Source organism: Neoarius graeffei, chromosome 2 (assembly GCF_027579695.1).
Source record: "Neoarius graeffei isolate fNeoGra1 chromosome 2, fNeoGra1.pri, whole genome shotgun sequence".
Lineage (NCBI taxonomy): Eukaryota > Metazoa > Chordata > Actinopteri > Siluriformes > Ariidae > Neoarius > Neoarius graeffei.
Genome location: NC_083570.1, coordinates 1,897,734 through 1,910,271, shown reverse-complemented (window position 1 = coordinate 1,910,271; position 12,538 = coordinate 1,897,734). Strand labels below are relative to the sequence as shown.

The following is a 12,538-nucleotide window of genomic DNA, read 5'->3' as shown; positions in this document are numbered from 1 at the left end:
ACAGGGACATACACCCACTCTGGCATCTTGATTTATTCATAAGATGTCTTTTCATCACCCTTTTTAAAACTTTCATTATCAATAGGGCAGGTTCTTAACATAACAACTTTGTTTATATGTAGGCTTTGTTACATGAAATTTGGCATGATGGTGTATATTATTCTCTGGCCTGTACCTACGAGACCTTTTTCTCAACAAAGCATGACATCATTTATTATGTTGTCAAAGAAACTGGGGAGGCGTGATCAATTTCTGAACTATAAAATCACCAGGGCTGTTTGAGTCATAAGTCATTTAATTACTTACTGTTTTCCTTGAAGCTCTGTAGGCATTAGTGAAATGTTGTATTCATGAACCTGATGGACTTGAACCAATCTGATCGCTGTGTGAATTTCTCCTGTCCAGAGAGATCTGAATCTCCTGCTGCTTATATCTTACTGTACGTGTGTTCAGCTGCTGTGGTTCTTCTAACAGTGTGTGGAAATCTGCTCGTCATCATCTCTGTATTTCACTTCAAGCAGCTTCACACACCAACAAACACACTCGTGTTCTCTCTGGCCGTGTCGGATTTCTTTGTTGGTGCTTTTGTAATGCCGCCGATGTTAATCTGGATAATCGAGTCATGCTGGATATTTGGGAGAGATTTCTGTACCAGTTTTTTATTGATTAATGGATTCCTCACAGTCGTGTCCATCTATAATATTGCTCTGATTGCTCTGGATCGATATTTGGCTCTCTCAAACCCCTTTCTCTACATGAACCATGTCTCTGTGAGGATCACTCGTGTTGTAATTGTTTTTGACTGGGGTGTAGTGATGGTCTATAACTTGGCACTCTTATATTTCAATGGAAACTTCATGAATGTTTTAATGTGTCCTGGAGAGTGTTTTTACTTTCTAAATGAGGTTTGGTCTGTAATTGATATTGTATTTTCATTTATCTTTCCACTTTCTGTCATAATCATATTGTATACTCGGGTTTTTGTGATTGCTAAGAAACATGCCAGTGCGATCAGAGAGCTTAATAATCACACACAATCTAAAACACAGAAAATCACATCACACTCGATGAAATCTGAGAGAAAAGCAGCTAAAGTCCTCGGCATTTTAGTTTCTGTATTTCTGGTGTGTTTACTTCCATATTTTATTTACACCTTATTAGGTGATGTTATTGAAGTCCAGCAAGAAACTTTTCATACAGTCATTTTCATAATTTATCTTAATTCCACCATGAATCCATTTATTTATGCTCTGTTTTATCCATGGTTTCGGAGGTGCATTAAATTAATTATCACTCTGCAAATATTCCATACAGACTCTGCATTAATAAACGTACTTTCATGAACAGCCTTTTTCTACTCCACTTGATGTTCCCAAATATTCTTTCGATTATGTTCATTATGCCATATATTAAATATGTTTTATATATATATATAACAGTCCTTAATCTATATTTCAGCTTTCATTTCCTGATATTTACATATAGATGTATTAAACAGACAAGAACATGACACCACTGGTGTGCCAAAGTATACAAACTGATAGTCTTTAGGTAAATTAAAGTAATTAACACTTAATATTTGGTTGCATATCCCTTGTTTGCAATAACTACATCAAGCCGGTAACCCTGTGACATCACCAAACTGTGACAGTGGAGCAGGAGCTGCATCTGAAGTGATGGTGGGAGAGCCAAATACTTGTTTTGTAATGTTGAGTAGCTAGTCTGATAATAATAAGAAGGAATTTGGACTTACCTGAAGTAGGCTAAATGTAAAATAACAGCATTCTAGGCTGTAGGTGAATATCTTTTAATGTTGTTATTTTTATGTATAAATGTTATTTTAGTCAGCAGCAACTGTTAACTGAAATTATAGGATTTAAGATGTTAACATCGTCCTGGCCTGCAGGCAATCCCTCGTGGGGTCAGCAATGAAAAAACAAAAAGACAATTACAGCGTTGTTTTCAAAAACTGAGCAATGTAAGTATCATATTGCCTGTTAACTTTCCCAGATGTGGCAGATATTCTTTTGATAATGTTGAGTAGCTAGTCTGACAATAATAAGAAGGAATTTGCACTTACCTGAAGGCACGAGTGTGAATCATTTCAATTTTTTTTTTGTTATTAATTTTTGGACATTCCCTTTTTGTTAGAAGTTACAGTTAAAGTTTTTGTGATGATATTCTTCATCCTGCTGAGATCAGCAAATGTTTAAATAAAACATGCAGAAGACATGAAATTTTGGAGCCTGATTAATATACCAGACAAATAACAATTTGATCATGTATGGCTAGTGTTGACCAGGTAGGCCTTTGACTTCCAATGTTCATTCAGTTAGAAATCTCACAATTCTAATGTATATTGAAGCTTCAGTACATACAGAGTATATATATATATATATATATATATATATATATATATATATATATATATATATATATATATTATATGCATTTTCACAAAATGGAATCATTTGCTGACAGCTCAGTCCCCCCCAATTCAAAAATCCTATCTGCACCCCTAATTGGCTATAATAATAATAATAATAATAATAATAATAATAATAATAATAATAACAACATGTGTTGCCAGGCAAAACAGACCTCGCGTGGTAGCACCAATGACTTGACCTGCCTGATATTTGTCCCCCAACCACAAAGAAACTATGAGAGATACCCCATCATGTAGCATATCAATGGAAGCAGAATTGAAAGATGAACATTTTGGATTTTGTTTGAAGTAAATATGATGAATATGAAGGAAGATATTGCAAAAAAATGATTTTGACCTTTTTGGTGACCTTAACCTTGAACGGATGACCCTTAAAATGTTGGAGGTTCTATTTGAGACCAATACTGATCTATCCTGCAAGTTTCATGACGATTGGTCCAGCCATTTTTCCATAATGTTGATAACAAAATAACAAAGAAACAAACAAAGAAACCCCACCGAAAACAATACCTCGCCCTCTGGTGGACTCCGTCCCGGGCAAGATAATAATAATATATACAGTATGTGTCCACAACTTACATAACATATCATTTGGTGTTTTGGAATTAAGATACAAAAACATAACTGTGTTCTGCTAAAGGGAGAGATTAATTTAGTAAAAACGGGGATTGTTAGCAGAATTACAATTTCAAAATAGGTTTTAAAATGAACAGTATACTGCCAGTGCATATGCACACACATATTACAAAACTTCACGAGTCTCAGGGTGGAGTATACTTAAGGGATGAGAATTTTCCGCCGATCGGCGGATTTCCGACTTTTTCAGACCAAAATGATCGTTTTTTGAGATCGATGTAAATCCGTTGAGAAATTTTCGGGGGGGTGTGTATGATTAACGATCTGTGGTCACCTTATAACGCAGACATCCCAAGTCTCCCGGAACTTCTGGGAGTCTCCTGCATATTGATAGAAGCGAGCAAGAGCGTGCGCGCGCAACATTAAGGTCTGCATCACGCATCTTAGAATGTGCGTGCGCAAGGTAAACTGTGTACAGTGTTGCCAGATACTGCTGACGTTTTCCATCCCAAAATACGTTCAAAACCCGCCAAAATGCCCTTAAAACCGCCCAATGTGGCAACACTGCCTGTGTGCCTGTTCATGTAGCGCATGCCAGACAAAGAGCATCCTGATTGGGTTACTCAGCAAAATAAGCCAATCAGCTTTCAGTGTGGGCGGGCTTTTATCCCTTTTCTCGAGGACCGAAGTTTTCAGTTGAGTCAGTGCGGCCTACAGGATCGTCATGGCAGAGAGAGCGCGCACCCCAAAAAAACCAAAGTACAAAACCCACTTCACCTCAGATTACACAAAAGAATCTCCCTGTCTAATAAGGGTCAACAATAATGACAGTTTTGCGCGATGTACTGTTTGCAACAGTGATTTCAGCATTGCCCATGGTGGCTTAAGTGATTGTAAAGGACATGTTGAGGTGAGGAGTGTCATTTCATGTGCATTATATTTAGGTCTACAACAGGCTGTCATGAAAAGACCAAACTTATTGAAGATTTCCGTAAAGTAACAATGTATGAATATACATCATATATATCAAATACACGTCATATATGTGTGTATCTTTTTATAAATGGGGTTATCTTGTCTAATGTAGCATGTTGGGGAGAATCATAGTATCGTATGTAAATTTCTGATAAAATTTTAGGTATGATACCGTGTATAACACTCCTACTTATTGCTCATTTCATAGGGGGACGGGGACGGGGGGGGGGGGGGGGGGGGGGATTGCTGGTATGTGCCGCGGGAGCGTCTGCCCAAATTTTTTTGGCCCAGATGAACTTATAGTTTTTGATTTAAAAAAATTTTCCAATATGTAATGCCAGTTGTACATGCCTGTTCTTTAACTCAAAATCACCATCTTGATCTTCAGATTGACCGTATGGTATCTGTATTACATTACACAACATCCTGTCCAGATAAAACCTAGTTAGTACACACAACAGTTGAAAGGGAAGTGATAAGTGATGTTGAATGTTGCCTACTTAATATGCAAGAGCTCCTGCTACCATGATAACATCAGAAGAAAGCGTAAGAGAATTATATGATAGAACTTTTTTTCTGGTTTTCACTTCATTTTAAAGGATTAGAGTATTCAAAGACATGAATAGCTAAAATGCAGAAATATAATACTGTAGAGCTCGTTTATATTAAAAGGTGCATTGATTTTTTGAAATCATCAAATGTGAATTGATTAAAAACAAGTCTCTTGTACCATATTAATCATTTTCACCTGGTAGTCCACCAAGAAGGGGAATTTATTTCCAAATAAATTGCAACTTTTTGCTGATAAAATTAATGGTTTTGGGGGAAAAAAAAAAATAGCCAAAAATCATTAGCCCCTGGAACCCCTGGGCCCCGCCCCGTTTTTTTTCAGACTTTTTAAATATTTTTCATTCTCATCCCTGATACTTCCATGGACATGGCTTCTCACAACACGGACACGGACATGCACATGGCTGTCTCCAAAGTATTCACGATTTTCTGCTGTTACACAAGCTGAATGCATGTATAATCCGACTTTATTGTCACACCACTCTGGTCTTGAGTGAAACCACAGCTAATCTTACAGGAACCAATTCATTATCATGGCCTGGAGTGAAAGAAATGCTTTCACTGGGAGGAAATTTCACCAGTATTGTGTCTTTAAAGCAGAAAAGGGGACAAAAACTCATCAAATGACATGAATATTGTGATACTTGGATGAGGTTACTGACCACATTTTTAACCAGGGAATTAGTAATTGTATTGGAATATATTTTAAAGTAACCTCCCAACCCCGACAATGCCTACTTTGCCTATTTGTTCAAACAAGGTATGATATTACCTCATATGTATTATGCTGTCACTCAAACTCAGGGGGCGTAATCTATTTCTATACTATAAAAGCACCAGAGCTGCATGACCCATAAGTTATTCAACTGTGACCTTACACACTGGTTTACAGTCGTAGCATGTGATACATGAGGGGTTTCTTTTAGCTCTGTAGGCATTAGTGAAATGGTGTATTCATGAACCTGATGGAGTTTAACCAATCTGATCGCTGTGTGAATTTCTCCTGTCCAGAGAGATCTGTATCTCCTGCAGCTTATATCTTACTGTACGTGTTTTCAGCTGCTGTGGTTCTTCTAACAGTGTGTGGAAATCTGCTCGTCATCATCTCTGTTTTTCACTTCAAGCAGCTTCACACACCAACAAACACACTCGTGTTCTCTCTGGCCGTGTCGGATTTCTTCATTGGTGCTTTTGTAATGCCGCTGATGTTAATCTGGATAATCGAGTCATGCTGGATATTTGGGAGAGGTGTCTGTCTCTACCTTTTATTGATTAGTGGTTTCCTCACAATCATGTCCATCTATAATATTGCTCTGATTGCTGTGGATCGATATTTGGCTCTCTCAAACCCCTTTCTCTACATGAACCATGTCTCTGTGAGGATCACTCGTGTTGTAATTGTTTTTGACTGGGGTGTATTGATGGTCTATAACTTAGCACTCTTATATTTCAATGGAAACTTCATGAATGTTTTACTGTGTCCTGGAGAGTGTTTTTACTTTCTAAATGAGGTTTGGTCTGTAATTGATCTTGTATTTTCATTTATCTTTCCACTTTCTGTCATAATCATATTGTATACTGGGGTTTTTGTGATTGCTAAGAAACATGCCAGTGCGATCAGAGAGCTTAATAATCACACACGGTCTAAAACACAGAAAATCACATCACACTCGATGAAATCTGAGAGAAAAGCAGCTAAAGTCCTCGGCATTTTAGTGTCTGTATTTCTGATCTGTTTACTTCCATATTATATTTACAGTTTTTTAGGTTATGTTATTGAAGTCCAGCAGGAACCTTTTCATGCAATCATTTTCATAATTTGTCTTAATTCCACCATTAATCCATTTATTTATGCTCTGTTTTACCCGTGGTTTAGGAGGTGCATTAAATTAATTATCACTCTGCAAATATTCCAAACAGACTCTGCATTAATCAATGTATTTTCATAAACAGCTGGGGCTTTCTTTGTTTGTTTTTTTGTTTTGTTTTAATTCCACCTGATCATGTTCCCAAATATTGCTTTTACTGTATATTCATCATTATCTTCTTCTCCCTTGTCCAGCACTGCTGCCATTCTGGCTCCATTTGGACCCTCTTGAGCCATGTCATAATAACTGGAGCATAATTTTAAGCCAGATGCCCTTCCTGCCACAACCCTCACACCGGTTCATCAGAGGGTTCACCATCTTGCTTAAGAAAGGTCCCAAGCACCTCTAGTGGAACAAGACTGCGGAGAATGCCTTCAAAGAGCTCAAATCAGCCATCACAATAACACCAATTCTCAGACATCCAGATCCTTCAAAATCATTCATCGTGGCTGTAGACGCCTCCGAGACAGGAATGGGAGAGGTGTTGTCACAGTGCTTTGGGGAGAAGCCCAAGCTACACCCTGTTGCCTTTTTTTTCGATGAAACTCTCAACGTCTACACAGAATTATGACATCAGGAATCTGGAACTTCTTGCAGTAAAGCTTTCCCTAGAGGAATGGAGACACTGGCTTGAGGGGGCCACACATCCATTTGTTATTCTCTCTTATCCTAAGAACCTTGAATATCTAAAGACAGCAAAATGGCTGAATCCATGTCAGGCAAGGTGGACACTCTTCTTCACACCTTTCCAGTTCACCATCTCCAACCTTACTGGTTCCAGAAACACTAAGGCCAATGCATGATCCATAATTCACACATCTACAACCATCAACCAAGAACCCACTCCTATCCTGCAACCTACATTGTTTTACAAAAGTATTTATCCCCCTTGATGTTTGTCCCATTGTGTTGCATTACAACCTGGAATAAAAATGGCTTGTTTAGGGGGGTTCGCATCATTTTATTTACACAACATGCCTGCCACTTTAAAGGTGCAAAATGTTTTTTATTGCGAGACAAACAATAATTAAGAAGAAAAAACAGAAATCTGGAGTGTTCATAGGTATTCACCCCTTTCATATGAAATTTCTAAATAAGAGCTGGTCCAACCAGTTAACTTCATAAGTCATATAATTAGTTGATTAAGATCCACCTGTGTGCAATAAAGTGTCCTATGATCTGTGACATGATGTCTGTTTAAATCAACCTGTTCTGGAAGGCCCCTGACTCTGCAACATTACGAAGCAAGCAATGTGAAAACCAAGGAGCCTCCAAACAGGTCAGAGATAAAGTTGTGGAGAAGTATAGATCAGGGTTGGGTTATAAAAAAAATCCCAAACTTTGAATATCCCACGGAGCACCATTAAATCAAATATAGCAAAATGGAAGATTATGGCACCACTACAAACCTGACAAGAGAAGGCCCCGCCCACCAAAACTCACAGACCAGGCAAGGAGGGCATTAATCAGAGATGCAATAAAAACACCAAAAATCAAACTGAAGGAGCTGCAAAGATCCACAGCGGAGATGGGAGTATCTGTCCATAGGACCACTTTAAGCCATACGCTCCACAGAGCAGGGCTTTATGGAAGAGCCGCCAGAAAAAAGCCATTGCTTAAAGAAAAAAAAATATATATATATATATAAGAAAACACATTTGGCGTTTGCCCAACAGCATGTGGCAGATTCCCCAAATACATGGAAGAAGATCTCATCTCATCTCATTATCTCTAGCCGCTTTATCCTTCTACAGGGTCACAGGCAAGCTGGAGCCTATCCCAGATGACTACGGGCGAAAGGCGGGGTACACCCTGGACAAGTCGCCAGTTCATCACAGGGCTGACACATAGACACAGACAACCATTCACACTCACATTCATACCTACGGTCAATTTAGAGTCACCAGTTAACCTAACCTGCATGTCTTTGGACTGTGGGGGAAACCGGAGCACCCGGAGGAAACCCACGCGGACACGGAGAGAACATGCAAACTCCACACAGAAAGGCCCTCGCCGGCCCCGGGGCTCGAACCCAGGACCTTCTTGCTGTGAGGCGACAGCGCTAACCACTACACCACCGTGCCGCCCATGGAAGAAGATACTCTGGTCAAATGAGACTAAAGTTGATATTTTTGGCCATCATGGGAAACAACATATGTGGTGCAAATGCAACACTTTCCATCACCCTGAGAACACCATTCCTACAGTGAGCCATGATGGTGGCAGCATCATGCTGTCGGGATGTTTTTCATCTGCAGCGACAGGAAAGCTGGTCAGAATTGAAGGAAAGATGGATGGCACTAAATATGGGGCAATTCTGAAGGAAAACCTGTTTGAGTCAGCCAGAGTTTTGAGACTGGGATGAAGGTTCACATTCTAACAGGACAATGACCCTAAACACACTGCTAAACCTACATTACAGTGGTTTAAAGGGAAACATTTAAATGTCTTGGAATGGCAGAGTCAAAGCCCAGACCTTAATCCAGTTGAGAATCTGTGGCATAACTTGAAGGTTGCTGTACACCGACGCAACCCATCTAACTTGAAGAGTTGGAGCAGTTTTGCCTTGAGGAAAGGGCAAAAATCCCATTGGCTAGATATTCTAAGCTAATAGAGACATACCCCAAGAGACTTGCAGCTGTAATTGCTCTACAAAGGTGGCTCTACAAAGTATTGGCTTTGGTGAGGGTGAATGCCTATGCACACTCCAGATTTCTGTTTTTTCATTTTAAGTACTGTTTGTGTCACAATGAAAAAAACAATTTGCACTTTTTAAAGTGTTAGGCATGGTGTGTAAATCAAATGTTGCTCAACCTCCCCCAATCCATTTTAATTCCAGCTTGTAATGCAACAAAACAGGACAAACATGAAGCAGGATGAATACTTTTGCAAGACACTCTAAGTGCTTTGCTAATGCCGTCACATTGGAAATTGAGAAGGAAATAGTTCAAGCCCAACCTTGTGACCCTCCAGAAGCCTGTCCTCCTGGTCTCGTGTTCGTCCCACCAGAGTTCCCAGGCCAACTCATTATCAGGGCTCATTCATCCCCTGCCACTGGACATCCCAGTAGTCAACGTACATATCAGCTCATCTGAACTAGGTGTTGGTGGTAGAACATGATGTCTGAGTTCAACAGGTTCGTTTCCTCCTGCTTTGCCTCTGCCTAAACCAAGGTACCTCGGGCTCCACCCATGGGTAAACTCTGTCCGCTGCCTACACCCCAAAGACCATGGTCCCATCTGGCCATAGATTTCATCATGGATCTACCCAAGTCACAGAACAACTCAGTCATCATGGTGGTCATTGACTGATTCTCCAAGGTGTTAAGGCTCATCCCCTTGCCTGGTCTCCCCACTGCCTTTGAAACCACCGAACTCCTCTCCTCACATGTCCTCCAGTACTATGGGATCCCTGAGGACATTGTAAGTGAACGGGGCCCCCAGTTCACTTCCAGGGTGTGGACAAAGTTCATTGACAAGCTAGGGGTTTTGGTGAGTCTAACCTCAATACACCACCCACAGTCCAATGACCAAGTGGAATGCGCCAATCAGGAGATCGGGTGCTGCATGAGGGTGTTATCTCTGGAAACCCCAAAAACTGGTCACAATTCCTCCCCTGGGCTGAATGAACCCAAAATTCTATGAAACACTCTGGCACCCAGCTCACATCATTCCGGTGCATCCTTAGATATCAGCCACCATTGTTTCCATGACACGACTCACCCTCACAAATCCTGGCAGTGGACTCCTGGTTCCGAAGAAGTGAACAAGTGTGGCAAAGTGTTCACCAGAGGCTAGAACAGGTGGCCGGCAGGTATAAACTCTATGCGGACAAGCACAGAGGGGAAATACCTGTGTACTCACCTGGAGATGGTGTGTGGGTGTCCACAAAAGACCTGTGAGATCCCAACACAGGGCATAAGCTCTATGCCTGATACATGGGTCCTTTCAAAATCCTCCACAGAATTAACAGTCTTACAGACTTGAGCTCCCACAACATTGATGCCTGTCACCTACTTTTCATGTGTCATGCCTCAAACCTACCATACAAGGACCGCTAGCCACCACTCAACCAGCCACTGAACCTCCCTTGCACATAGAACTGGAGGAACAACCAGTATATCAGCTCCATAAGATCATCAACTCCCATTGTAGACATGGCAACCTGGAATATCTGGTGGACTGGGAGGGGTATGGTAAGGAGGAATGCAGCTGGGTGCTTGCCAACATTGTCCTAGACTCGCTTCTCACTCAAGAATTCTATACCAAACATCCCAAAAAGCCAGCACCCAGGAAAAGAGGTCATCCCAGAAAAGAAAGTGCTCCCAGAATGAGCACCTTGGGGGGTTGAGTGCCCTCCCTCTGCCGAATATTGATTGAAGACACACCTGTTCCATATTTCCTGTAATCAGCTCTGCCTATTTAAGGACAGCAAACACACACATTGTGATGTATGGTTCAGTTTATCCATACCTGATTATACTGAGCTGTTGTTCCTAGCTGACTCTCAGTGACTCTGACCCTATTTTCTGTTAATCCCTGACTCTGAACGCTCGCCTAATCTCTGACATACTGTCTGCACATTGACCGACCTCTTGCTCGACTCTGAACTCATCATTTGTCTCACGATTTGGATTTGGCTGCCAGTTTGTGACACACTCGTTCTCCCCTGCGACTGCATCCATAAGTGCCTGCACACAGACACTGAATATCGATAGAAATCTTGATGATAGTAGTTTGAAATGAAACTATGAAGTGACAGGGACATACACCCACTCTGGCATCTTGATTTATTCATAAGATGTCTTTTCATCACCCTTTTTAAAACTTTCATTATCCTTAGGGCAGGTTCTTAACATAACAACTTTGTTTATATGTAGGCTTTGTTACATGAAATTTGGCATGATGGTGTATATAATTCTCTGGCCTGTACCAACTAGGCCTTTTTCTCAACAAAGCATGACATCATTTATTATGTTGTCAAAGAAACTGGGGAGGCGTGATCAATTTCTGAACTATAAAAACACCAGGGCTGTTTGAGTCATAAGTCATTTAATTAGTTGCTGTTTTCCTTGAAGCTCTGTAGGCATTAGTGAAATGTTGTATTCATGAACCTGATGGACTTGAACCAATCTGATCGCTGTGTGCATTTCTCCTGTCCAGAGAGATCTGTATCTCCTGCTGCTTATATCTTACTGTACGTGTGTTCAGCTGCTGTGGTTCTTCTAACAGTGTGTGGAAATCTGCTCGTCATCATCTCTGTTTTTCACTTCAAGCAGCTTCACACACCAACAAACACACTCGTGTTCTCTCTGGCCGTGTCGGATTTCTTTGTTGGTGCTTTTGTAATGCCGCCGATGTTAATCTGGATAATCGAGTCATGCTGGATATTTGGGAGAGATTTCTGTTCCAGTTTTTTATCGATTAATGGATTCCTCACAGTCGTGTCCATCTATAATATTGCTCTGATTGCTGTGGATCGATATTTGGCTCTCTCAAACCCCTTTCTCTACATGAACCATGTCTCTGTGAGGATTATTCTTGTTGTAATTATTTTTGACTGGGGTGTAGTGATGGTCTATAACTTGGCATTCTTATATTTCAATGGAATCTTCATGAATGTTTTACTGTGTCCTGGAGAGTGTTTTTACTTACTAAATGAGGTTTGGTCTGTAATTGATATTGTATTTTCATTTATCTTTCCACTTTCTGTCATAATCATCTTGTATACTCGGGTTTTTGTGATTGCTAAGAAACATGCCACTGCGATCAGAGAGCTTAATAATCACACACAGTCTAAAACACAGAAAATCACATCACACTCGATGAAATCTGAGAGAAAAGCAGCTAAAGTCCTCGGCATTTTAGTTTCTGTATTTCTATTGTGTTTACTTCCATATTTTATTTACAGCTTATTAGGTTATGTTATTGAAGTCCAGCAAGAAACTTTTCATACAGTCAGTTTCATAATTTATCTTAATTCCACCATGAATCCATTTATTTATGCTCTGTTTTATCCATGGTTTAGGAGGTGCATTAAATTAATTATCACTCTGCAAATATTCCAAAAAGACTCTGCATTAATAAACGTACTTTCATGA

At 40.2% G+C, this 12,538-nt stretch overlaps 3 protein-coding genes across 3 annotated transcripts; all 3 read left to right on the top strand.

Annotated features, from left to right (window-relative positions):
- The first annotated feature begins 350 nt into the window (after window positions 1-350).
- LOC132871171 (trace amine-associated receptor 13c-like) lies at window positions 351-1,343 on the top strand. The gene has a single exon (XM_060905282.1). It carries the CDS (start codon window positions 351-353, stop codon window positions 1,341-1,343), a length of 993 nt encoding a protein of 330 aa, XP_060761265.1.
- Window positions 1,344-5,526: 4,183 nt separating this feature from the next.
- Window positions 5,527-6,519, top strand: LOC132871161 (trace amine-associated receptor 13c-like). Its single transcript, XM_060905271.1, has one exon. The coding sequence runs from the start codon at window positions 5,527-5,529 to the stop codon at window positions 6,517-6,519; it is 993 nt and encodes a 330-aa protein (XP_060761254.1).
- A 5,026-nt stretch (window positions 6,520-11,545) lies between these two features.
- On the top strand, window positions 11,546-12,538 carry LOC132871150 (trace amine-associated receptor 13c-like). Its single transcript, XM_060905261.1, has one exon. The coding sequence runs from the start codon at window positions 11,546-11,548 to the stop codon at window positions 12,536-12,538; it is 993 nt and encodes a 330-aa protein (XP_060761244.1).